Genomic DNA, 26,089 nt, shown 5'->3' with positions numbered 1-26,089 from the left:
CCCGGAACTCTACGGATAATTCCTTTGACCTCATGGCTTGGTTTTTGCTCTGACATGCACTGCCAACTGTGGGACATTATATAGACAGGTGTGTGCATTTCCAAATCATGTCCAATCAACTGAATTTACCACAGGTGGATTCCAGTCAAGTTGTAGAAACATCTCAAGGATGAACCATAGAAACAGGATGCACCTGAGCTCAATTTCAAGCCTCATAGTAAAGGGTCTGAATACTTATGTAAATAAGTTATGTTATTTCTAAAAACCTGTTTTCGCTTTGTCATTATGAGGTGTTGTGTAGATTGATGAGGAACAATTTTTATTGAATCAATTTCAGAATAAGGCTGTAACCTAACTAAATGTGAAAGAAGTCAAGGGGTCTGAATACAATTTTGTTGACTGGTACCAGGTACCTTCAGACTAGTCTTGTGAGGCCTGTGGGCGTACTAGAGGAAAACAACTGACATGTGCGTGGTCGTGAGTCTCACCTTTACACATATGGGTCATTTTAGTGTGTAGCCCAAACTGTTCGGACGCTACAGACAGAAGTTGGCAATTGGTCTCTACCAACTTCAGCCAAGTCCCAAGATGCTTGTGGGGGACGTAGATCAAAATGGAGAACACCATCGTGTTCGTGAGAGTCTCATCTTTCCAAATAGGAAAGTGTATCAATGCCTTTTTATTAATATTTTTTTGTGTGCAAATGTTCATGTTTTGCAGCAGTATTTGGTTCGACTTGGTGGACTAATCCCACTGGTATGTTACATTTCAGTTGACATCAAGGGGACTAAAGGGAACTCTTCACATATTTTTCTCTGTGCTCCTCTGAATTTATCGGTACTACACCTGCGAAAGTGACTCAGCTAGCCAACATCCTATCGAAAATATAAACTTTGATTCCATTTAAGGAACTGTTTCCAAAAATAGTACTTTAAAGCTTAAAAAAAATCTCAATACAATTTGTATATGCGACATATACCTTCTATACATTTGGACAAGACGGGACAGTGTCAGGGAACTTCCCACATAACATCCAGATACCACTGGTCTGCCACATGGAAGACGCGGCTGCACTCTGTTGAAGAGAGAGGAAGTTTGAAACGTCATTCTAGAATGGCAGGCTTACGAGAAACTACTTCAGAATTGCCACATAGGCCATTTCCTCATTCTAAAATAGCATTCACATCCTCAAATGACGATTAACCTTTCACATCGACAGAGTCTCGTGCTGCACTTCTCAAGTGTGGTGTACAGCTGTCAATCAAGTAACATCATTATAATTCATAATTTCTTACCATGTGGTCATATACAGTGAATACATCTTTGTTTGTTGGAAACATTCATCAAGGTGCTCCTTGACTGGCTGACAGACCGATACCAGCAAGGAGCCAAGAAGGCAGAACAGGAAGAGATGAGAATAGTCCGTGTCAGGATAGTTTGGGTTGTTTTTTTGGTTGTTGTTATGTGTTTAGTGTTTGGCCTTGTGTGTTAAAGCAGCGTTGGGGACTTTTCTTAGACAGAAAGTCACGTCCGTGTTCCAGTTTCGCCACTGTCCATCCAGGGACAAAGGCCTACACCTCTGGCCTCCAGTGAGAGATTATGTGGGAATGTCCTGCCATTGGCGGCGTGTCTTTAGTTCAGTCGTTAGCTACGCCTGATTGGCTGTGCATGTCTCCTCAGCCCGGTCACAAGCCATGTCTTAATGGCTGTTTGTGTCCTCAGGGCCTGCTAGCTTGTCCATGGTCCTCTGAGCTCTAGCGTTTTTCTCTGTGCAAAGACATCCAGGCTGCGTGTGTCTAAAAGTTTGTGTGTGTGCAACTGAACTTACGTGTTTATGTGCGTGTTCGTATTTGCACGTACTGTGTGTGTTTAAAAGTGTGTGTGTTTCCATGTGTGAGACTGTGTGTGTGTGTGTGTTAAATGGTGTGTGTGATGTAGAAGATAAACTCCATGTCCATGGCTGTCTGTGGTACGCTGGCCAAGCCTCCGTGGATGACAGGGATCAGAGCACTGTCCAGCTCGTTCATATAGCGCTGGGGTAGGAGCCTGCCTCCCGAACCCGCCTGGTACTCCACCTGGGACGCACACAAACGCAGACAGAGTTATAGTATGACTGTACTGTTCAACGGGCATACAGTCACTGTTTCAGAGATGGATCAGTAACACCGACTAGTACAATATTTTATTAATACAGCCATCAATAAAATATAAATGATAGATATTTTCAGAAACACATTTGTCCGCAAGTGCCTGGTAAGAAGAGGGGCAATACCCAGTCCGTTTCATAGTGTATTGCTTGACACTTTATAGTATGTTATTTACCATGTCTGTTTGTGTGGAGACTCGGAGGGCGAGGGAGTTGATGCCGCTGGCCGACAGGACAGAGAGGTGAGGGGTCAGAGCACTACAGCTGGCCACAGCCATCTCCCTCTGGAACACACAGCAGGACGGCAGCACCGCAGACAGGATCACGTCTGGATTCTTCAACACGTAGAACACCTGGAGGGAGGGACAGGCAGAGTCAGATAGACAGACCAGTGTAAGTGAGACTGAATTGTTTCAGAGAGTTGTGATGGTGAGAGAAGGTGAACAGAACTCGGACTTCACATGTAGGTCAATTGTTATTGTAATACACTGTTGACCCCAGAAAATGAATGTCCATGCAAATGGGCAATAAAAGTAGTGTATCGTATGAACTGTGTGTTTCCTACCTCAGTACACCTGATGGTGCGTCCGTCCGACTCAAACTCTGTGTCCTGCTGAATCCTCACACTGTGGACCCCCTCCAGAGGCTTCCCGTCCACACCACTGGTCACACTGTAAGGACACAAACTAATTAACCAATCATGCACCTGGGAGAAAATCCCCAGTGTGTGTGTTACCCTTACCCAGCGTTGACGGGTGCACTCCAGTCGACCCAGCGCACGGTGATGTTGTCCCGGAGCTCCCCTCCGTCGGCCTTGCCACAGGGGATGTGGAAGTCCGTCTGCAACCTCAGGGCGGCGCGCAGGGCCTCCATGGTCTCTGGGGGGATCTGCACCATCAGACCGTCCTCCACGATGCTCGACTTGGCGATGAAGCCTGACGAAGCCTTCAGAGCACCGTTGAATACCACGAAGCTGGCCCCCGTAACTAGACAATAAGGTCACAGACTGAGTAACACAGCAGGTATATAAACAGTTCAGTTCTATTCAGGTTACATGGAGGCACTGGCTCGAGTCACTGGCCTGTGACCTATAGGATCTAAGGTCATGACACACCTGCTTCTTATCAGAGTCATATGCATTATACACTAAAATGAAGAAAATGGACTAAAACAGGAAGGAACTACCGGAACTTGTCCACAACTAAACATTTTGTGCCCTCTTGAATTCGGGCTCGCGAGTGGCGCAGCGGTCTAAGGCACTGCATCTCAGTACAAGATGCGTCCCCACAGTCCCTGGATAGAATCCAGGCTGTATCACATCCGGCCGTGATTGGGAGTAGGGCAGTGCACAATTGGCCCAGCGTATTCCGGGTTTGGCAGGGGTAGGCCGTCAGTGTAAATAATTGTACATTTGTTCTTAACTGACTTGCCTAGTTAAATAATGGCTAATACATTTAAAAAAATACGACCCTGTTCTTTGAAAACAAAAAACAGTCCTCTGACCTCTAGTACTGACCTGTGCGTGTCTTTCCAGGCTGGCTGTTGGCCTGGCTCTGGTAGTTGCCCTCGTCATTCTGGAAACAGACCAGGTGGGAATCGGCCTCCGAGCTGAAGCCAGCGCCCACACTGATCACATGCTCGTTAGATGCGTTCACCACCTTCAGCATCTAGAAAACACACAAAAAGTTATACATGCATCGAAACACATACAGTCGGTCAAAAAAGTATTTAGTCAGCCACCAATTGTGCAAGTTTCATCATCAGGTACACTTCAACTATGACAAACAAAATGAGAAAAAATAAGTGTGTGGAAAATAAGTATTTGGTCAATAACAAAAGTTTCTCAATATTTTGTTATATACCCTTTGTTGACAATGACAGAGGTCAAACGTTTTCTGTAAGTCTTCACAAGGTTTTCACACACTGTTGCTGGTATGTTGGTCTATTCCTCTATGCAGATCTCCTCCAGAGCAGTGATGTTTTGGGGCTGTTGCTGTGCAACACGGACTTTCAACTCCCTCCAAAGATTTTCTATGGGGTTGAGATCTGGAGACTGACTAGGCCACTCCAGGACCTTGAAATGCTTCTTACAAAGCCACTCCTTCGTTGCCCGGGCAGTGTTTGGGATCATTGTCATGCTGAAAGACCCAGCCACGTTTCATCTTCAATGACCTTGCTGATGGAAGGAGGTTTTCACTCAAAATCTCATGATACATGGCCCCATTCATTCTTTCCTTTACACGGATCAGTCGTCCTGGTCCCTTTGCAGAAAAACAGCCCCAAAGCATGTTTCCACCCCCATGCTTCACAGTAGTTATGGTGTTCTTTGGATGCAACTCAGCATTCTTTGTCCTCCAAACATGACGAGTTGAGATTTTCTATTTTGGTTTCATCTGACCATATGACATTCTCCCAATCTTCTTCTGGATCATCCAAATGCTCTCTAGCAAACTTCAGACGGGCCTGGACATGTACTGGCTTAAGCAGGGGGACACATCTGGCACTGCAGGATTTGAGTCCCTGGCGGCGTAGTGTGTTACTGATGGTAGGCTTTGTTACTTTGGTCCCAGCTCTCTGCAGGTCATTCACTAGGTCCCCCCCATGTGGTTCTGGGATTTTTGCTCACCGTTCTTGTGATCATTTTGACCCCACGGGGTGAGATCTTGCGTGGAGCCCCAGATCGAGGGAGATTATCAGTGGTCTTGTATGTCTTCCATTTCCTAATAATTGCTCCCACAGTTGATTTCTTCAAACCAAGCTGCTTACCTATTGCAGATTCAGTCTTCCCAGCCTGGTGCAGGTCTACAATTTTGTTTCTGGTGTCCTTTGACAGCTCTTTGGTCTTGGCCATAGTGGAGTTTGGAGTGTGACTGTTTGAGGTTGTGGACAGGTGTATTTTATACTGATAACAAGTTCAAACAGGTGCCATTAATACAGGTAATGAGTGGAGGACAGAGGAGCCTCTTAAAGAAGAAGTTACAGGTCTGTGAGAGCCAGAAATCTTGCTTGTTGGTAGGTGACCAAATACTTATTTTCCACCATAATTTGCAAATAAATTCATAAAAAATCCTACAATGTGATTTTCTATATTTTTTTCTCATTTTGTCTGTCATAGTTGAAGTGTACCTATGATGAAAATTACAGGCCTCTCATCTTTTTAAGTGGGAGAACTTGCACAATTGGTGGCTGACTAAATACTTTTTTGCCCCACTGTATCTCCAACTCTTTCTAACACCTGCAGAAGGCACTCTTCCCCTACTAATGGCAAGTTGGTGGGGTTTTATACATCCACCCCAAAATTCAGGTCGTGAATTTATAATCCAAAGCAAATTGCATATAGCAACCTGGTTTAGCATATTAGCATAGCCAAACCTTAGCATAATCATGCTAGTTAGCTCTAATGCTACAGGTCCTGATGTTTGCCGGACGACTAATAGTCAGTCTCCTGCATGCTGATGAAAGTGCCCATGACCCTGTTGTTAATGATTGTGCTAATTTTGGTGTGACAGTGAATTCTTACAAATGAATATGACAAAAACCAAAGATATGTGGTGTATGGATTTCAGGCGTCAAACCCCTACCCCTCAGAACACTATCGTCAAGGGCCAGGTGGTAGACACTGTAGACAACTACAAGTATCTTGGCACAATGACTGATAATAAACTGAACTTTTAGTAACACTGACATGTTGTGAAAGAAGGGCCAACAATGCCTTTTTGGTCTCAACTCAGTTTCCTGACTTGTCCAGGTAGTCAAGTTGTACATAGTCGGTCTTAACGTTTTCTTTGATTTGCTGGTACTGCAACCTTGGTGTAAAAGCTAAAAAACAATGCACTAACTAGAATAGTGAAAGTGAGCAGTAGGATCTCAGGAGTCCAGCAGACAAGTGGTGAGGAAGGCAGAATCCCTCCTGTCTGACTGTGCCCACCTCCTGTCTGACTGTGCCCACATCCTGTCTGACTGTGCCCACCTCCTGTCTGACTGTGCCCACCTCCTGTCTGACTGTGCCCACCTCCTGTCTGACTGTGCCCACCTCCTGTCTGACTGTGCCCACCTCCTGTCTGACTGTGCCCACCTCCTGTCTGACTGTGCCCACATCCTGTCTGACTGTGCCCACATCCTGTCTGACTGTGCCCACATCCTGTCTGACTGTGCCCACATCCTGTCTGACTGTGCCCACCTTCTACACCACGAGTTCCAGGTTTCCCGGTTTAGATTAACCAACGGTTAAGATTAACAGGCCTTAACACTCCTTCACCCCAATGGCCATTGCCCTTTTGAATACAGGGAAGAGGGGGTGGTAGGCTAGGGATGATGGGCGATGGTAATATGTTGATGATGATTAAGGGGATATGTTGATGTTTTCGTCAGCACATTGTTGATATGTTGTTGACGAGATGAACTAAGAATACACACACTTTGGCTTGCTATACTTGTGCTGCTGCTTCTGTCATCGATCATAGGCTTTCAGAAAGTATTCACACCCATAGACTTTTTCTACATTTTGTTGTTACAGCCTGAATTTAAAGTGGATTACATTGAGATGTTTTGTCACTGGCCTACCTACAATAATGTCAAAGTGGAATTATGTTTCTACGATGTATATTTTTTATATAATTAATTAGAAAAGTCAATAAATATTCAACCCCTTTGTTGTGGCAAGCCTAAATAAGTTCAGGAGTAACAATTTGAGTAACAAGTCACATAATAAATTGCATGGACTCACGCTGTGCGCAACCTCTTCTCTGTACCCACACATACCATTATCTGTAAGGTCCCTCAGTCAAGCAGTACATTTTAAAAACAGATTCAACCACAAAGACCAGGGAGGGTTTGAAATGCCTCGCAAAGAATGGCAACTATTGCTAGATTGGTAAAAATAAAAACAATCGGACATTGAATATCCCTTTGAGCATGGTGAAGCTATTAAACTTTGGATGGTGTATCAATACACTCAGTCACTACAAAGATACAGGTATCCAGGCAACTCAGTTGCTGGAGAGGAAGGAAACCACTCAGGGATTTCAACACGAGGCCAACGATGACTTTAAAACAGTTACATAGTTGAATGGCTGTGATAGGAGAAAACTGAGGATGTATCAACAACATTGTAGTTACTCCACAATACTAACCTAAATGACAGAGTGAAAAGAAAGCCTGTACAGAATAAAAACATATTCCAAAACATGCATCCTGTTTGCAACAAGGTACTAAAGTAAAACTGTAAAAAATGTGTCCTGAGTACAAAGTGTTATGTGGGGGTAAATCCAATAAAACACATTACTGAGTACCACGCTCTATATCTTCACGCATAGTGGTGGCTGCATCATGTTATGGGTATGCTTGTACCTTTCAGCAGGACAATAACCTAAAATACAATGCCACATCTACACTGGAGTTGCTTACCAAGAAAACCATGAGTGTTCCTGAGTGGCCGAGTTACAGTTTTGACTTACATCTGCTTGAAAATCTATGGCAACACCTGAAAATGGTTGTCTAGCAATGATCAACAAACAATTTGACAACGCTTGAATAATTTTGAAAAGAATAAATGGGCAAATGTTGCACAATCCAGGTGTGGAAAGCTCTTAGAGACTCACAGCTGTAATCGCTGCCAAAGGTGTTTCTACAAAGTATTGACTCAGGGGTGTAGATGCTTATGCAAATGAGATATTTCAGTATTTCATTTTCCAAAAATGTGCAAACATTTCTAAAAATAGGTTTGAATTTTGTCATTATGAGGAATTGTGTGTAGATGGGTGAGAAAAATACATGCATTTAACCCATTTTGAATTCAGGCAGTAACATCAAAATGTGGAATAAATCAAGGGGTATGAATACTTTCTGAAGGAACTGCATATTTGTATTGATGGCTGTCAGCCCTATGACTTGATGTACCCTCTGGGACAATAAAGTTGAAACTTTAACTTGTCCTTCAAACCAGATAGAAACAAAATAGACATACCAACAAACTCAAGTCCTGTAATGCTGTGTCTTACCTCAGTAAAGCTACTCTTGGGAATGTCTATGTAGCTGTGGCCCATCTCCATGTGGATCCTCAGGCCCTCCACGGCAGGCAGACTGTACTGGTAGTTCCTCAGGTCCTGGAAACACAAACGCAACACAGAACTTACTTGAGGGCATGAATAGCATGTGACCTACTACATTCTCTCAGACATATGACATGCGTCATAGACAATCATTTTTGAAAAGACTAACACACACAGTATCTTAAGATGTTTCAGAGCTGTAACAGACAGGGTATGATAACCCAGTTAGACCTGCCCTCACAGGCTCCTCTCTCCCAGCAGTGAAAAGTTGGCAGGGAACCAAACTACTGCAGTGTCTCTCCCACAGGAGTCCTGATCTAGCTCTGTGTGTGTCATCCCGGTCCTCTGTCGGCTGGCCCTCACCTAAACTCAGGTGCACTGCACAGCATATGCTGGCTCAGTGATCATCACAGAGGATCAGGGAGATCTCTCTTAACTCGGCTTTAAATCAGGGCTGGAGACCTACTTTTACTGCTTAGCTTCGGTTTGATGTGAATTGTTATATTCAACGTTTGGATTGATCAAATTGCAAAAATAAAAAAAGATACTCTGAAGTGTAAAATAAAATAATGTGTGTGTGTGTACTTACAGCCAGCAGGTTCATGATGGTGTGTCCGGTCTCTCTGAACACAGTCTCTCTGAAGCGGACGCTGACCAGCGTACTGGGGTACACTGCAACACAACCCACATAGGGTCAAAGGTCACTAGAATCAGGCTCAACATCAGTCTAAACACTTGTTGCAATCATTTCATGATTATTTCATCAGGTCATTACTGTAAACTACGGCCACGTTTGTAAAGTAGAGTCAAAGTAAGAGGTGATCTCAATAGTCTACAGGCTAAAGCACATATCTAGGTCTTGGCCAAGTTCAAAAGTTTGAAACGTCTATCAGAAAAACTGATTTAAAAAGGGTAGGAAGTGTACGTTTTTACTCAAAGTAACAATGTGGTCAAAGGCTTAGTAACTTAATTGTAGATTCCCCACACGTGGGGGCCGCATGATATCTGCGAAGTGGGCTACCAGAGTTTTTCAAACTGAGCTTAGTACTAGGGTGCTACAGTAGCTGACTGTCCTGTTGTGATCATTTCCATCTGCCTGGAGCCTTCCTCCGATCGCTATCTTATTATTGACTCTGGAATTGATCTACTTTGGATTTACCTCACTGTATCACAATTGGATTAGCTGACTCTCCCTCGGCTAGTGAAACGGCCTCTCCCTCTGAAGCGCCTCTCTCATTGGCTCTTGTTTGGTAGCTAACTCAGCCGTCAATCAGTAAGTCTCCACTCTCTCTACTTTAGATAACTGCATATACCGGTAACATTATTTGCTGTAAGTTTGGTGTTGATAGCAACTGGCTGACTCATGCAGTGCTAACGTAACATTAGCTGGCTGGTAGGGCTAATGTTAGCAGGCTAGTTGGCTAGCAAACGTGCAAGCTTATTTGTAACAATAAATTCATAGAGAATTTGTTTGCAAATTGGCAAAAAATGACATTGAAACCTGTAGTCATGAGGGCAACTTATTTGGTTTAATTTGAAGTTCTACATTTGAAGTTATTTCTGTTGGAGTTTACATTACAGGGAATAGGCTGGCTTGCTGGATCCTCCATATAATGTCCCTGCAAAAACATTTTCCAGCATGACTGACACTCTAATTGGATTTATGTAATAACTCGAAAAATAGAAGTCTTGTAATTTTACATTGGTACTTCTGATGCAGATATGAATGCAAATCCATATGTAATGTTTATGAAACTATTTACCATGCATTTATTACCACTGAACCTAGACAAGGCTAGTAACTGTTGGGGGCTCACCACTGTGTTCTGCTCCCAGCCGTAGAAGCAGTCTAAGGGGGAAGACCTTGGCCCAGGGCACCTCCAGCCTCTGGATGAGCAGGCCACAGAGGAAGGGCTGTGGAGGCAGACAGAGGCCCTCCAGGGCCTGAAAGGTAGGGGAGAAGAACAGCACCCCGCCGTGCTCCTTACTACCCAGGAAACTACCTGTGAACGCCACATTGCCCAGCTCCTCCACAAACTTCCCTAAGGGAGGGGGAGAGACAGAGGTCAGTGTGTGCAGAGTACCACTTCAGCGCGGTGGCAGCACGACGACACGCTATGCAACACCCACACTGCTCAAATCATAGGCAAATGCACCTTTTTTAGCCTAATGATGTTGGCAGAAGACCGCCTCAGTAGAAATGGTAGGCTATAGACTTATGGGTACTAAACTGGTTGCTATTCAGTAGATTACTAGAAATATGTTTAAATGTACAAATCAGGGCTCCCCCTAGGATTTTGATGGTTGAGTAGGCCTTAGGTTGGGTAGGGGGGAGGACCTAAGGGGGGTCAGTCAACTCCCACCATTAGGAAACTGGAGCATTTTGTATTTTTGAGGAACTGGTAACTGCGATTTCCTGAAACCTAGGGCTCTATTTTTGGCTGGCGTTAAGGCGGTGATCGTGTCAAACGCACGTTAGTTAGCAATTTCATCATGTAAAAACTACCGCACTGGCATTTTCCAGCCCTAATGCCAGGTTCGACAATTCACCCGTCTTTTATCTACTCGCTTGCGCTCAGATGTGCGGGGTGGAAATATTTTAGGCATGTCCTTAAAAACGAGATCAAATTTCAGGCACCGCTGATAAGGATATTTAAGACCCACCAAAAGTTGGTTTTAGAGGTAACGCAGTTCGTTATGGCATGAACTTTGACAAACGGAACGCAGCCTATCCAGCCATGACGCACACTGGTGCGTGTATACGCCGTATTTAGAAACATACAAAAAACTTCCCATTGCGTTTGATTTTCTTAAAAAACAAGGATAGCCTCCTCTCAACGAAGGCTTTTTCTTTGGTCTGCCAATGCAATCCCGAAGTAGTCAAGACTGTCGATAAATGGTTTTGGCTCCTGAATCCAATAGGAAATACATTTTAAAATCACCAAAGCTTTATTCAAATATCAAGTTTGAGAGGAGTAAAATAGCGAGCTGACATTCCCTTTTTATCTATGCATTGTAGGCAGGCCCACATTATTTTAGCCAGGCAGGTCCCGTTCCTGACCTGCATAAAATAACGTCCGTGATCTAGGCTGTGTCCATGCCCATCATGAAACGAGCGATGAGAACCTCGTATTTAGAAGTTCTCTTTAACCTGTATTTGTTGTCCGCTTAGGCCAACTACAACGAAGGCTGGATCAACAGCAACGAGTGTCTCTCTTATCCTGGTGATTTTACGACGTTACATTGGACATGTATTTATTGTTGTCGCAAACAATAAAAATGATTTCTTGTTTTTCGTTTTCATTTTGTTACCACCACATGTATTAGAATGATTCAGCTTCCTGGTATTATTGGGACAACTTGCACTGCAACTTCTGGAGATGTGAGAAGGTAATCTGTAAAATGGTTCTGATTTCTGTTACTAAAATATAGACCTATTTGGGAGCAGTATAACGTTGAGTGGACATTCTCCCTCTCTTTATATTGAATTTTGTCCAGCTACTGTGAAAAGTTTGGATGTGTGTAAAACCCTCCATAGTCTGCTTGGTTTTAATAACGTGGAGAAATGATGGTGCCTGTTAGTGTGTCATAGCCTATTTAACACAAGTTGTTTTGTTTAGAATTTGAATCAAATGATTTGTTCTCTTATCAATATTGAATTTAATATTGCTTATTGACAATGTTTGGCATGTCCATGCTCAGCTATAATGTAATGTACAGTAGGCCTAGACCCTATATCAGTGGGAATGCTATTGAAGCCACGCATTTACTTAGAACAACGTGGACTGCAAATGGGTTCAAGTTAACATATTTAGCAAGGATAGTTCTACATTTTGTTATTTCATTTCTGTAAGCCCTTTATGCAAACTATAACATACTAACATTGGAATTGGAGTTGATGCCAAGGCACTACATAAAATATTGTAAATACACAACTTGAAGCAGCCATATTATTTGGCCATGGAGCACGTTCTGATTGGCCAGTGAGGGGCCAAGCCTCGACACATCCGCAACTTGTTGATTCATCAAAACCCAGCCCTTTCACACCGTCAGCAAGTGCGGCGATATTTCCCTGAACCTATAGCGCTACCACCTGCGCTAGGATTGACCATTTCGTTAGGTTTGTTAAAATAGAGCCCCTAGAGTCTTAAGTGATTACAAACAATGTAGCCAACACAGAAGTCTTATGTTTGATCCTAAAGGATATTGCTAGTGGCCTCAATGACACTTTCACATAAAATGTAGGGGTAATGTAACCCAATAATGGACTAATGGAGCCTAACTAAAACAAGAAGCTCCCACGCTGAGGTCTGTTCAACACTGGTCCGACCAATCTGATTCCACACTCCAAGACTGCTTCCATCACGTGGACTGGGATATGTTTCGTATTGCGTCAGACAACAACATTGACGAATACGCTGATTCGGTGTGCGAGTTCATTAGAACGTGCGTTGAAGATGTCGTTCCCATAGCAACGATTAAAACATTCCCAAACCAGAAACCGTGGATTGATGGCAGCATTCGCGTGAAACTGAAAGTGCGAACCACTGCTTTTAATCAGGGCAAGGTGACCGGAAACATGACCGAATACAAACAGTGTAGCTATTCCCTCCGCAAGGCAATCAAACAAGCTAAGCGTCAGTATAGAGACAAAGTAGAATCTCAATTCAACGGCTCAGACACAAGAGGCATGTGGCAGGGTCTACAGTCAATCATGGATTACAAGAAGAAAACCAGTCACTGCAGCCTTCACTGCAGCCGAGGTGAGTAAAACATTTAAACGTGTTAACCCTCGCAAGGCTGCAGGCCCAGACGGCATCCCCAGCCGCGCCCTCAGAGCATGCGCAGACCAGCTGGCTGGTGTGTTTACGGACATATTCAATCAATCCCTATCCCAGTCTGCTGTTCCCACATGCTTCAAGAGGGCCACCATTGTTCCTGTTCCCAAGAAAGCTAAGGTAACTGAGCTAAACGACTACCGCCCCGTAGCACTCACTTCCGTCATCATGAAGTGCTTTGAGAGACTAGTCAAGGACCATATCACCTCCACCCTACCTGACACCCTAGACCCACTCCAATTTGCTTATCGCCCAAATAGGTCCACAGACGATGCAATCTCAACCACACTGCCCTAACCCATCTGGACAAGAGGAATACCTATGTGAGAATGCTGTTCATCGACTACAGCTCGGCATGTAACACCATAGTACCCTCCAAGCTCGTCATCAAGCTCGAGACCCTCGAGACCCCGAGACCCCGCCCTGTGCAACTGGGTACTGGACTTCCTGACGGGCCGCCCCCAGGTGGTGAGGGTAGGCAACAACATCTCCACCCCGCTGATCCTCAACACTGGGGCCCCACAAGGGTGCGTTCTGAGCCCTCTCCTGTACTCCCTGTTCACCCACGACTGCGTGGCCACGCACGCCTCCAACTCAATCATCAAGTTTGCGGACGACACAACAGTGGTAGGCTTGATTACCAACAACGACGAGACGGACTACAGGGAGGAGGTGAGGGCCCTCGGAGTGGTGGTGTCAGGAAAATAACGTCACACTCAACGTCAACAAAACTAAGGAGATGATTGTGGACTTCAGGAAACAGCAGAGGGAACACCCCCCTATCCACATCGATGGAACAGTAGTGGAGAGGGTAGCAAGTTTTAAGTTCCTCGGCATACACATCACAGACAAAGTGAAATGGTCCACCCACACAGACAGCATCGTGAAGAAGGCGCAGCAGCGCCTCTTCAACCTCAGGAGGCTCAAGAAATTGGCTTGTCACCAAAAGCACTCACAAACTTCTACAGATGCACAATCGAGAGCATCCTGACGGGCTGTATCACTGCCTGGTACGGCAACTGCTCCGCCCACAACCGTAAGGCTCTCCAGAGGGTAGTGAGGTCTGCACAACACATCACCGGGGGCAAACTACCTGCCCTCCAGGACACCTACACCACCCGATGTCACAGGAAGGCCATAAAGATCATCAAGGACAACAACCACCCGAGCCACTGCCTGTTCACCCCACTATCATCCAGAAGGCGAGGTCAGTACAGGTGCATCAAAGCTGGGACCGAGAGACTGAAAAACATCTTCTATCTCAAGGCCATCAGACTGTTAAACAGCCACCACTAACATTGAGTAGCTGCTGCCAACACACTGACAATGACACTGACTCAACTCCAGCCACTTTAATAATGGGAATTGATGGGAAATGTAAAATATATCACTAGCCACTTTAAACAATGCTACCTAATATAATGTTTACATACCCTACATTATTCATCTCATATGCATACGTATATACTGTACTCTATATCATCGACTGCATCCTTATGTAATACATGTATCACTAGCCACTTTAACTATGCCACTTTGTTTACATACTCATCTCATATGTATATACTGTACTCGATATCAGCTACTGTATCTTGCCTATGCCGCTCTGTACCATCACTCATTCATATATCTTTATGTACATATTCTTTATCCCCTTACACTTGTGTGTATAAGACAGTAGTTTTGGAATTGTTAGTTAGATTACTTGTTGGTTATTACTGCATTGTCGGAACTAGAAGCACAAGCATTTCGCTACACTCGCATTAACATCTGCTAACCATGTGTATGTGACAAATAAAATTTGATTTGATTTGATTTAACGTTACTTCTTATTGTCCAAGGACCTTACATGTTCTGTTAGAAAGGTGCATTTGCTCTGGAAACCAAAACAGTCAAATACTCCATCTAAACGTGAATCGATTCTCAATTGCGGTACAGTTCTAGAAACATACAGCCCTCTACTTTCATATCACATCAAAATCAATTGGGGGCTGGTCGGAGCAGAGAATTCTCCTCCTCAGCCAAGTCCTCAGATTGGCTCAGCTCCAATTTCAGACGGCTGAGTCAGAAACCACAGGGTCGTCTTTCGTACCAGTGTACATGGACCTAAAATTGCGTGAATGGTATGCAAAATGCGTGCAGGTCTGTCTGTGTGTGTTTCCGTCTACCTCTGTGAGTCCTGGTAGATGGAGAGGAACAGGCTGTGTGTGTGTGTGTGTGTGTGTGCGCATCTACCCCTCCGTGCGTCCTGGTAGATGGAGAGGAACAGGCTGTGTGTGTGTGTGTGTGTGCGCGCATCTACCCCTCTGTGCGTCCTGGTAGATGGAGAGGTACAGCGTGAACAGGTCTTTGGGCAGAGATCTCTCCTCAGACAGACACTCCAGGATGAACACTACCTCCCTCTGCCCTACTGTCTGTAGACCACTGGAGCCCAGACACCAGCACTTCCTACTGCAGTCTACAGGAGAGTAGAGAGACACAGCGTGAGGAAACACATTAGTTTGGGACTAGGAATACGGAGGTTTGCGTTCGATCTCAAAACTCCAAGGTAACACCCTCTCTTTTTCACCTTCCCATCACCTGAACTGATTTGAAGAAAGTGGACAGGGAATGTAGCCAGTAGGAATCCACCATATTGCTTTCAACAGTTCCATCTTTCAGATCAGTGCAGACAAAGGAAGGGAGAGGTGAGGAAGCCACTTTACAAGAGGGTAGAGATGGATGTTCTACTCACAGCTGACTAGTTTGACATTGACCAGCAGGTTGGCGTTGAGGACAAAAGTTAAAGGTCGTGGGCCTCCCTCCTCCAATAGGAGCAGGATCTGGCAGGGGGCAGGTCGCTCCTCCACCAATAGATCTCCTCCCCCCTCCTCTTCTCCGGTGGTGATGAGTAGAGGTGGCAGGCCCTCGTCATCCTCTGGCAGCAGACTGGGGCCCCTCTCTACGCAGCTCCCTAGCCCACACAGCAGGCTGTAGTCCCAGGGCCCTGACACTGGGGGGCGCACAACCTCCAACTTTGCTGGGACCTCAGGGGCCAACGTACCACCCTCAGACACCGCTGCAAAGCCAGGGGATACTCTGCTGCCAGCCTGGAAGAGACGGAGGGATGAGAAATGGATGGGATGAAAGAGAAAATAAATAAACGTGCGCGTCTAGGGATTTACAATGGGTGTGTGTGTACAGTACCAATCAGAAGTTTAGACACACCTACACATTCCATTCCAGGGTTTTTCATGATTTGTTTAACACTTTTTCTTGGTTTCTACATGATACCATATGTGGTATTTAATAGTTTTGATGTCTTCACTATTATTCTACAATGTAGGGAATAGTACAAATAAAGAAAAACCCTTGAAAGAGTAGGTGCCTCTTACGTGGGTGTGTCTAGATAGAGCTCCTCCTCTTACCGTAGGGGGTGTGACAGGGCTGGACTCCTGGGAACTCCTTCTGCCAGTCACAGAGAGCCTGGTGGTGTCGGCCACCTCTCCGTTGGGCAAGATGCCATCTGCAAACCACACACGCTTCTGCTCACGAGGACAACCTGACACATCCACCACACAGGGACAGGGACTTCTGTCATTTTCCCCATTTCCCTATTTAAAGTGTGTTTAGAGCGCTACATTTATACCAGTGTTTCCCTATATTAAATTAGCGGCCGCTGCTAAAACATTGCCGCCACTCACCAAAACTACGATAAAAAAAAATATATATATATATAATACGATTTTGGGGGGAAATCATTTTAGGGATGGTTAAACGTTGTCAGCGTTAAATTAAACCAAATATAAAGTATGTCGAAAAGATAATGGAGATATATATTTTTAAAATAAGATCTTTGTTGAACTAACAATCACCAAAATAAAGACAGTCTGGGAGAATCTAAAATTCCTGGCATGGCATGGGGCACCCATTGATTTTGTTATAATGTTTGAGTCACTCAGATAGCATAACACAGCGTAAGCCATGGCAAAATGCTAGGGGAAACACTGAATACAAATGAGAAACAAGGGAAAATAAAACAGGAAATCTGGTAAAAATGGAACAGTTTTCATTATAGCCAAACTGTGGCTGGCTAAGCTATCCAATGGAGAGCAAGAGGATGTTGATGACTTTTGGGAACACCATTATACAACAGCAACCCTTGATACTAGTTCAAGGGGTGCATAAGTACCGTCGCTGCAGGGGGTTTTGAGCACGGAGACGGGCACCATGACGGTGGGCGGAGGGGAGTTGAGGGTGCCTGCAGCCCGGGCCTGTTGCAGGGGGGGGATTGTGCTGCAGTACTCTGACGGGACGTTGGGGTTCGGGCTCGGACCTGTCGGACTCATCATACGCTCCAGAGCCTGGGCTAGAGGGGGAGGCGAGAGAGAGAGATAGAGGGAGAGGTGAGGCAGGTAAAGAGTGAGTGAGGAGGAGAGTTGGCATACAAACATGGGTATTTTACAAATGTTCCACTCTTAGAATTAAAAATCACTTTTTTCCCGGGTAACCCAGACTGTCTTTAAAGTGTCATTTTTAAGCATTAAGGCCCGAGGGGTGTGGTATATGGCCAATATACCACGGCTAAGGGCTGTTCTTAAGCACAACACAACCTAGAGTGCCCAGATACAGCGCTTAGCCGTGGTATATTGGCAATACACCACAAACCCCCGAGGTGCCTTATTGCTATTATAAACTGGTTACCAAAGTAATTAATTAGAGCAGTAAAAATACATGTCATACCCGTGGCATACGGTCTGATATACCATGGCTTTCAGCCAATCAGCATTCAGGGCTCGAACCACCCAGTTTATAATAAAGCATTTAAAACCATAGGACAGAATCATGTGCCTTTCGAAGGTGTATTATACATAACATTTAATATTTACTTATTACATTCATTCTCATAAAAATATAATGACTCTAAAGCAATATAAAGTCATTGATAATCTCACAAGGTCTCGTTTTAAAATGTATAGTTGTGTCGTTGGGGTTTGAAACAGCCTGAAAAACAGCCTGAACCGGTTCAAATGAACAAACCACTTTAATGGTTTAACCACTTTGATGGTTTAACCACTTTGATGGTTTAACCACTTTGATTTAATTGTTGTTATCCTCATCAATCATCACACAATACCCCAATGACAAAGCAAAAAAAGGTTTTGAGAAATGTTTGCTCATCTATATTTCACATTAACATAAATATTCAGACCCTTTACTCTGTATTTTCTTGAAGCACCTTTGGCAGCGATTACTGCCTCCAGTCTTCTTGGGTATGACGCTACAAACTTAACACACCTGTATTTGGGGAGTTCCTCCCATTCTTCTCTGCAGATCCTCTCAAGCTCTGTCAGGTTGAATGGGAAGCGTTGCTGCACAGCTATTTTCAGGTCTCTCCAGAGATGTTTGGTCGGGTTCAAGTACAGGCTCTGGATGGGCCACTCAAGGACATTCAGAGACTTGTCCCGAAGCCACTCCTGCGTTGTCTTGGCTGTGTGCTTAGAGTCGTTGTCCTGTTGGAAGGTGAACCTTCACCCCAGTCGGAGATCCTGGGCAGGTTTTTAAATCAAGGATCTCTGTGTACTTTGCTCCGTTCATCTTTGCCTCGATCCAGACTAGTCTCCCAGTCCCTGCCGCTGAAAAACATCCCCACAGCATGATGCTGCCACCACCATGCTCCACCTTAGGGATGGTGCCAGATTTCCTCCAGACATGACACTTGGCATTCAGGCCAAAGCATTCAATCTTGGTTTCATCAGACCAGAGAATCTTGTTTCTCATGGTCTGAGAGTCTTTAGGCAAACTCCAAGCAGGCTGTCATGTGCCTTTTACTGAGGAGTGGCTTCCGTCTGGCCACTCTACAATAAAGATCTGATTGGTGGAGTGCTGCAGAGATGGTTGTCCTTCTGGAAGGTTTCTCCCATCTACCCAGAGGAACTCTGGAGCTCTGTCAGAGTGACCATCAGGTTCTTGGTCACCTCCCTGACCAAGGCCCTTCTCCCCAGTTGCTCAGATTGGCCGATGTGGCCAGCTCTAGGAAAAGTTTTGGTGGTTCCAAACTTCTTCCATTTAAGAATGATGGAGACCATTGTGTTCTTGGGGACCTTCAAATGCTGAAGAAATGTTTTGGTACCCTTCCCCAGATCTGTGCCGACACAATCTTGTCTCTGAGATCTATGGACAATTCCTTCAACCTCATGGCTTGGTTTTTGCTCTGACATACACTGTCAACTGTGGGACCTCACATAGACAGATGAGTGCCTTTACAAATCATGTCCAATCAATTGAATTTACCTCAGGTGGACTCCAACAAGTTGTAGAAACATCAAGGATGATCAATGGAAACAGGATGCACCTGAGCTCAATTTTGAGTGTCATAGCAAAAGGTCTGAATACTTCTGTAAATAAGTTTTTTTTCTTCTCTCTCATACATTTGCTAAAAATGGCAAAAAAACAGTTAATGCTTTTTCATGATGGGGTATTGTGTGTAGATTGCTGAGGATTTTGTTTTATTTAATCAATTAGAATAAGGGAGTAACATAACAAAATGTGGAAAAAGTCAACGGGTAAGGAATACTTAAGGCACTGTACAACCTAGGCCTTCTTTGTTAACATAGGCTATTCATAGGGATGTTATGATAAATAAATAAATAATATCAACAATAAAAATTAGGCTTTTCACAAAATAAATTGCTGGTAAAAACACATAGGCTAGCCTACACTGTATCCAAATATAGCCACAGCCTAATATAAACTAGCCTACACTGTGTCCAAATATAGCCACAGCCTAATATAAACTAGCCTACACTGTATCCAAATATAGCCACAGCATAATATAAACTAGCCTACACTGTGTCCAAATATAGCCACAGCCTAATATAAACTAGCCTACACTGTGTCCAAATATAGCCACAGCCTAATATAAACTAGCCTACACTGTGTCCAAATATAGCCACAGCCTAATATAAACTAGCCTACACTGTCTCCAAATATAGCCACAGCCTAATATAAACTAGCCTACACTGTATCCAAATATAGCCACAGCCTAATATAAACTAGCCTACACTGTGTCCAAATATAGCCACAGCCTAATATAAACTAGCCTACACTGTATCCAAATATAGCCACAGCCTAATATAAACTAGCCTACACTGTGTCCAAATATAGCCACAGCCTAATATAAACTAGCCTACACTGTATCCAAATATAGCCACAGCCTAATATAAACGAAATGACAGCGTCATTGAAGCACATTCCTTTCCAATGGAACGCTGCGTTGCGTTGGAGAGGCAGTTGCAGTGCGTTCTGGGAGGTGCATACGTTGGATTTATCTAACCCATACGTCAAACTGTATGCGTAGACGGCTTGACAGAAATGGGAGCAGAAGGTGAATGTTGAACTTTTGCTGAAGCCCCCTCTCTGCACTTGGTGGCACACAATTAGCCCAGCGTCGTCCGGGTTAGGGGAGGGTTTGGCCGGCAGTGATGTCCTGGTCCCATCGCGCACTAGTGACTCCTGTGGCGGGCCGGGCGCAGTGCACGCTGACACAGTCGCCAGGTGCACGGTGTTTCCTCCGACACATTGGCGCAGCTGGCTTCCGGGTTAAGCGGGCATTGTGTCAAGAAGCAGTGTGGCTTAGCTGGGTTGTTTCGGAGGACACACGGCTCTCAACCTTCGGCTCTCCCGAGTCCGTACGGGAGTTGCAGCGATGGGACAAGACTGTAACTACCAATTGGATACCACGAAATTGGGGAGAATTTAAAAAAATTAATAATTTAAATGTAAAAACAAAAAATAATGTAGGTATGCCTACCATACCAGTAGCTCGAAGGTTGGAGCCAATTTTGTTAGTGTAGGCCTAATAACTGCATTTTAAGGTCGCATGTATAGTTTCAACACAATATGCATAAACAATAGGCTATAGTAAATATAATAGAATAATACAATAGCACACACACCCACAAAACACACACACTGAGACATTGCATATAACAGCTGTACACACATCTGGACAGGACATACGCATGTTCTGTGCTGTAGCGAATCAACATTATTTCACGGGATGTTTGCCATGTCCTAACAGCATTTATTGTATATAGCCTAAGTAAACATAATGGTGAAAAGTAATCAAAACAACTGTTCCACCACCTCTCTTGGCCAAGCCTCACGTTTAACAGACACTCCTATACAGCAATCTAACGTGGACAGATGGAAGCCCTGCATCACATTTAAGATGTGAGCTATCCTTCTCACACCACAGAAAAACCACGTTGCACTGCCCTGGTTCTGCATCCACCATAGTTACTGGAACTGTGCTGGAAAGACCATGTGAAATTAAAACAGTCAGCACACTATGGTTAAGTTTGGCTCTGTTATTGTACATCAGGCAAGGGAGTGTGGGATATGGATGGAGAGAGAGAGTGGGGGAGTTTGATTCCAGGAAAGGGTGAACGAGGAAGTGATGGGAGAGAACAAGAGAGTGAGAGAATGAGAGTGGGATATAGCAGATACACATATACTTCCAGTCATTGCCCTAGTTAGCATTGGCTTTGCGAAACCCTCTAACTTACTTCATACGGGACACAGTCTCATAAAAAAAGTATCCGCGATTTCATCTGACTCTGGGGAAGGAGATAAAAGGGCCTCATTGCCAAAATCCCGAAGTATCCCATTAAAGCTAAGCACTCAGGGAGCATCAAAAATTCCCAAAACAATGGATAGAGGACTCTCTGTTGTAAAATTTGACAGCATTGAAATATAACACATTTCCAATGCAGCCCTGCGGACATCACTGGAGACCAAATGTGGCCCAAGGGGCAAAATTAATTTGACGCCCCTAACCTAGTTTGACACCCAATGCCGTGCTTCGTCCGCTAGCTGCTGTGTGTGTGTGTGTGTGTGTGTGTGTGTGAGTGAGAAGTGCTGACTGGGCTCTGGCCTTCATTATATTGATTAAACATCATATCATCTTTAGTGGCCTGGTTGGACAGGCCCGAGCTAACACAGTCCGTCAGACTACCTGCACGACACATACGCGCACGCACACACGCACACACACACACACGTGAATGAAGCCACACAAGCGCAGACACTAGTTAGGCTATTAGCATGGGTTAAGAGCACTACTCACAACAACAGATCAATAACACAACAAAAGAGAGAGAGACTGAGGAGAGAGTTTAAGAGTTTCACCTTGATCTTTCTGAGAGGAGACAATGACATGGCATAAAAAGTGCAGCAGTCTGTGTCCTCTAGGAGCACTCAACAAGCCCATATAGATCAGAGAAATCAACTGAAATGAATCCAGTGTGTGTGTGTGCACGTTGCGCACCACAACATGTACATAGAATCAGATCATAACAGATAAACCAGTGTGAGCTAGAAGCACCAGGCTTCTTAGGGTGTCCCATCTTACCTTGCTTTCACTCCTCCAAACTCGGAGCTCTGTAGGTCCCCTTGGTCACGCTAACCTACTTAGCCTTACCGACATTAGCCCTTGTTGGCTGAATGTAAATGGGCTGTATTAGCCTAACTGAAGCAAAGTATATTAGCCATATTACAGTAGGTGCTAGCCTATGCTAGCTTGACTGAAGCTAGCGCTGTTCTCCCAGCTGGGCTGTTAGCTGCAGACTCCAGGCAGGCAGGGGAGGTGTACTGTGAGCCTCACAGACTGACTGCTCCCAATACTGATGAGCGCAATGGGGAGAGTAATGGAGGGGGAGGGAAGGATGGAGCATCACATCACCCTGCTCCTGCCCTCAGTCCCAATCAAAGTGGATGGCCCCTTTTCTTTCTTTCCCTCACACACACACACACAGTAGACAAGGGGACGGAAATAGCCTGTCCCTGGACATGTGTGCCCGTGCCAGAGACGGAGTCAATGTGCAGTGTGTGTGCGCATGCATCACATGCTCACTGCGTCAGGTGGCTCCCGTCCCACACACACAGTCAAGAACACACACAAACATCCTGACTCCTTCCAGCCATAACTACATACCTCCATCTCCGCCCCTTTCTCTGCACCAGTCATATTGTCCTGACTCTAACCTCAGCTCTGTTTCTGGAGAGGAGAAAGTCATTCACCTGGCCAGGGAAGCAGAACCATAGAAATTGAATACATAGAACAGAAACGCTTCTCTTTTCCACCTGATTTTTCACCACTCACCAATAACATTGTAAAGCAACCGAAATGACTGATTAGTTGGCTAGAGTGGCGAGACAGGATACCCTGTTAGGATACCCCCATTAGTTGGCTCGCACTAGGCGAGACAGGATACCCTGGCCTCCTAGCAACACCACCATCGGCAGGTAAATAAGAAAGCATTATTTTCAAATGGGGATGGATGTTCTAGTCATTGTGTTTCTATGTGCAGCTCAGTGGAAGGCCAAAGTCATTGTTCAGGAGAGCAGAAGGGCTTTGCACAGACCTTTCAGGTGGCAGGTGCTCCAAATGAAAAATGACACACATATTTCACAATATGAGGAGGAAATTATATTCCTAAAAAAGCTTTGCAATTTCACTGACTCACCCTGCGATGAGGAGCTCACTCGCTGGCGATGGCCGTTGCGCTTGTGCCATAAACCTACCATTCTCTTGTAAAACAATGTTCGCTCAATAGGCCTATTTGGAAGTTGATCAAATAGTTTAGTAGTCTAGTCTAATCTGTCTGCAGTAGTCTTTTCAGCGGGAGCCAATTGCTTTCCAACTGGTGTGTTACCGTGATTCTATTTGAAATATTGCTAAAGGCCTGTTTTGTCTCCATGCTGTTCACTGACAGATTTGCCACACGTTCCCCACTGTAGGCTGTGCCTTGTTATTGGGCTGCACACAATACACAGCTAGGCCATTTTTGAAAGAAGCTATTGATCCTCTGTGGCTAGATTATAGGCCTACTTATGTTGTAGTAGGCTATTCTGAATTATAGAATTACTGCTGCCTGTTCAATAACTTCAGCAAATGTATTTCATTTTACCAGGGGTGCTGCAGCACCTCCAGCACCCTTTCCGCGGCTATGATTCTATAAGGAAATAAATGATGAAGTGCTGCTGTGCATAGGCTATCAGCCAACCAGACTAAATATTGATGTCAATCAAGTGTTGTGCTGCTGTGGCAGTACTGTTGACATTTAAACTAGGTAGCTTGTTACAGACACTCAACCTGTGACCGCATTTCGAGCCATGCATGTTTGAATCCCGGGCACCCTCAATCTCTGTACAGGAAAGGCACAACCGGGCCCACGAGAGGTGTGGGGGGTTGACGAACTTGACGATGACTTGGGGGTTTAGAACAACAATGACAAAAACTGGATACAACAAAAATACAAATTATATATCGCCATCCAAAAGTGTAGTTGGCAACTGGGAGGGCAAAGGAGCAGGTGCTCGGGCACAGGTAGACCCCCCATCTGTGTCCGTGCCTGGTGAAATATGACAGGAGCATGGGGAAAAGCACACGCATAGAGACCGGTGAAACACAGTTACACCAACTGGCCTTACGCTTTTACACAGTCCCACACACACAATGAAACAAAGGAGACACGTTCACCAGGCTGTGAAAGAAAGCACTTCAAGCACTCAACTCTAACATAAGATAGATCTCAAGGATAAATTGGCTAATTTACAGACCCCCCTTAGACTGTCTAAAAACTTCACTAGTTGTCAAGTCCTTGCTTCCTCCGTCCTTGGAAGGTCAATTAGATGAAGTCTGAGGGAGGGACCTTGGATCCTCTCCTCCAATGAGAGCTTTGAGAGGAATTGAGGAAACAAGGATTTGACAACTAGTGACATTTTCAGACAACCTTATGCCACTCATTAGCCTACACTGTGACCAAGCCACAAACAAGCACAACTACCAGTTAACAAAGTGCTATTCATCAGTCATGTGCTGCTCTAGATAGTCTAAGGCTCTGTCCCAAATGGCACTCCATTCTCTATAGTGCACTACTTTTGACCAGGGTCAATTGGGATGCTTCCTAGGGTACAGCAACCAATGTTCCTTCTAAGCTGCTTGGTGCGCAGTAGCCCCGAGACTGCAGAGGAAGCTCCCCTAGGACTGTCAGAAAAAATATCTGCCCACGGAGAGAAGCACGAGATTGAACTTCACTCAGCTTTATACAGTTTCCCCTGTTAGTTAACACTATCAACGTTTCCCTTTACTGTGGGTATTGTGATCGAATCAACGCAATATTAGCCACTTTCAATGCAACTTGCCCAAACAAAAACAAACTACGCAAGACTTGGTATCCAAAACTAAACAAAGATTTTGTTGTAGGCAGAACGGAGTAGGATTCTATTGCATTGACATGCATGACTCAGCCCATACTCCACACAGACCGGTGCAGAATAACCAAGCAGAGCTGCAGTAGATCTACACTGAACAAAAATATAAACACATGTAAAGGGTTGGTCCCATGTTTCATGAGTTGAAATAAAAGATACCAGAAATGTTCCAAAAGCACAAAAAGCTGATTTCTATCAAATTGAGTGTAGAAATGTGTTTACATCCCTGTTAGTGGGCATTTCTCCTTTGCTAAAGATAATCATTCCACCTGACAGGTGTGGCATATCAAGAATCTGATTAAAAACATGATCATTACACAGATGCACCTTGAGCCAAGGACAACAAAAAGGCCACGCTAAAACACAATGCCACAGATGTCTCAAGTTGAGGGAGCGTGCAATTGGCATGCTGACTGCAGAAATGTCCACCAGAGCTGTTGCCAGATAATTTCATGTCAACGTAGTTTTAGATTATTTGGTAGTACGTCCAACCGGCCGCACAACCGCAGACCACGTGTATGGCAACGTGGAGGTGAGCAGTTTACTGAAGTCAACGTTATTTACACAGTGCCGCATGGTGGCGGCGGAGATATAGTATGGGAAGGCATAAGCTACGGACAACTAGAGAGATTCTGTGATGAGATCCTGAGGCTCATTGTCGTGTCATTCATCTGCCGCCATCACTATGAAATAATATATGGAATCATGTAGTAACCAAAAAAAAGTGTTAAAATCAAAATAGATTTTATATTTGAGATTCTTCGAAGTAGCCACCCTTTGCATTGATGACAGCTTTG

At 44.6% G+C, this 26,089-nt stretch overlaps 1 protein-coding gene across 4 annotated transcripts in view; it reads right to left on the bottom strand.

The window, feature by feature from the left end:
• Positions 1-271: 271 nt before the first annotated feature.
• Positions 272-26,089, bottom strand: part of LOC112230768 (zinc finger FYVE domain-containing protein 16) — a 46,679-nt gene continuing 20,861 nt past the window's right edge. For 2 of the 4 annotated variants that reach the window (XM_024397043.2, XM_024397044.2), the window contains exons 5-16: positions 17,206-17,382; positions 16,442-16,575; positions 15,769-16,123; positions 15,337-15,492; positions 10,014-10,238; positions 8,786-8,868; positions 8,146-8,250; positions 3,663-3,813; positions 2,889-3,132; positions 2,712-2,817; positions 2,323-2,499; positions 272-2,075 (exon numbers count right to left, since the gene is read on the bottom strand). In XM_024397043.2, coding sequence (XP_024252811.1) covers positions 1,917-2,075; positions 2,323-2,499; positions 2,712-2,817; positions 2,889-3,132; positions 3,663-3,813; positions 8,146-8,250; positions 8,786-8,868; positions 10,014-10,238; positions 15,337-15,492; positions 15,769-16,123; positions 16,442-16,575; positions 17,206-17,382 — 2,072 coding nt within the window. In that variant the 3' untranslated portion in view covers positions 272-1,916. The remainder of the gene's footprint in view (positions 2,076-2,322; positions 2,500-2,711; positions 2,818-2,888; positions 3,133-3,662; positions 3,814-8,145; positions 8,251-8,785; positions 8,869-10,013; positions 10,239-15,336; positions 15,493-15,768; positions 16,124-16,441; positions 16,576-17,205; positions 17,383-26,089) is intronic. The other 2 variants (XR_002950371.2, XM_024397045.2) reach the window with 2 other exon arrangements.

The sequence above is a fragment of the Oncorhynchus tshawytscha genome, linkage group LG33, assembly GCF_018296145.1.
Source record: "Oncorhynchus tshawytscha isolate Ot180627B linkage group LG33, Otsh_v2.0, whole genome shotgun sequence".
Lineage (NCBI taxonomy): Eukaryota > Metazoa > Chordata > Actinopteri > Salmoniformes > Salmonidae > Oncorhynchus > Oncorhynchus tshawytscha.
Note: the sequence above shows the minus strand (reverse complement) of the source record. Positions and strands in the feature narration are given on the sequence as shown.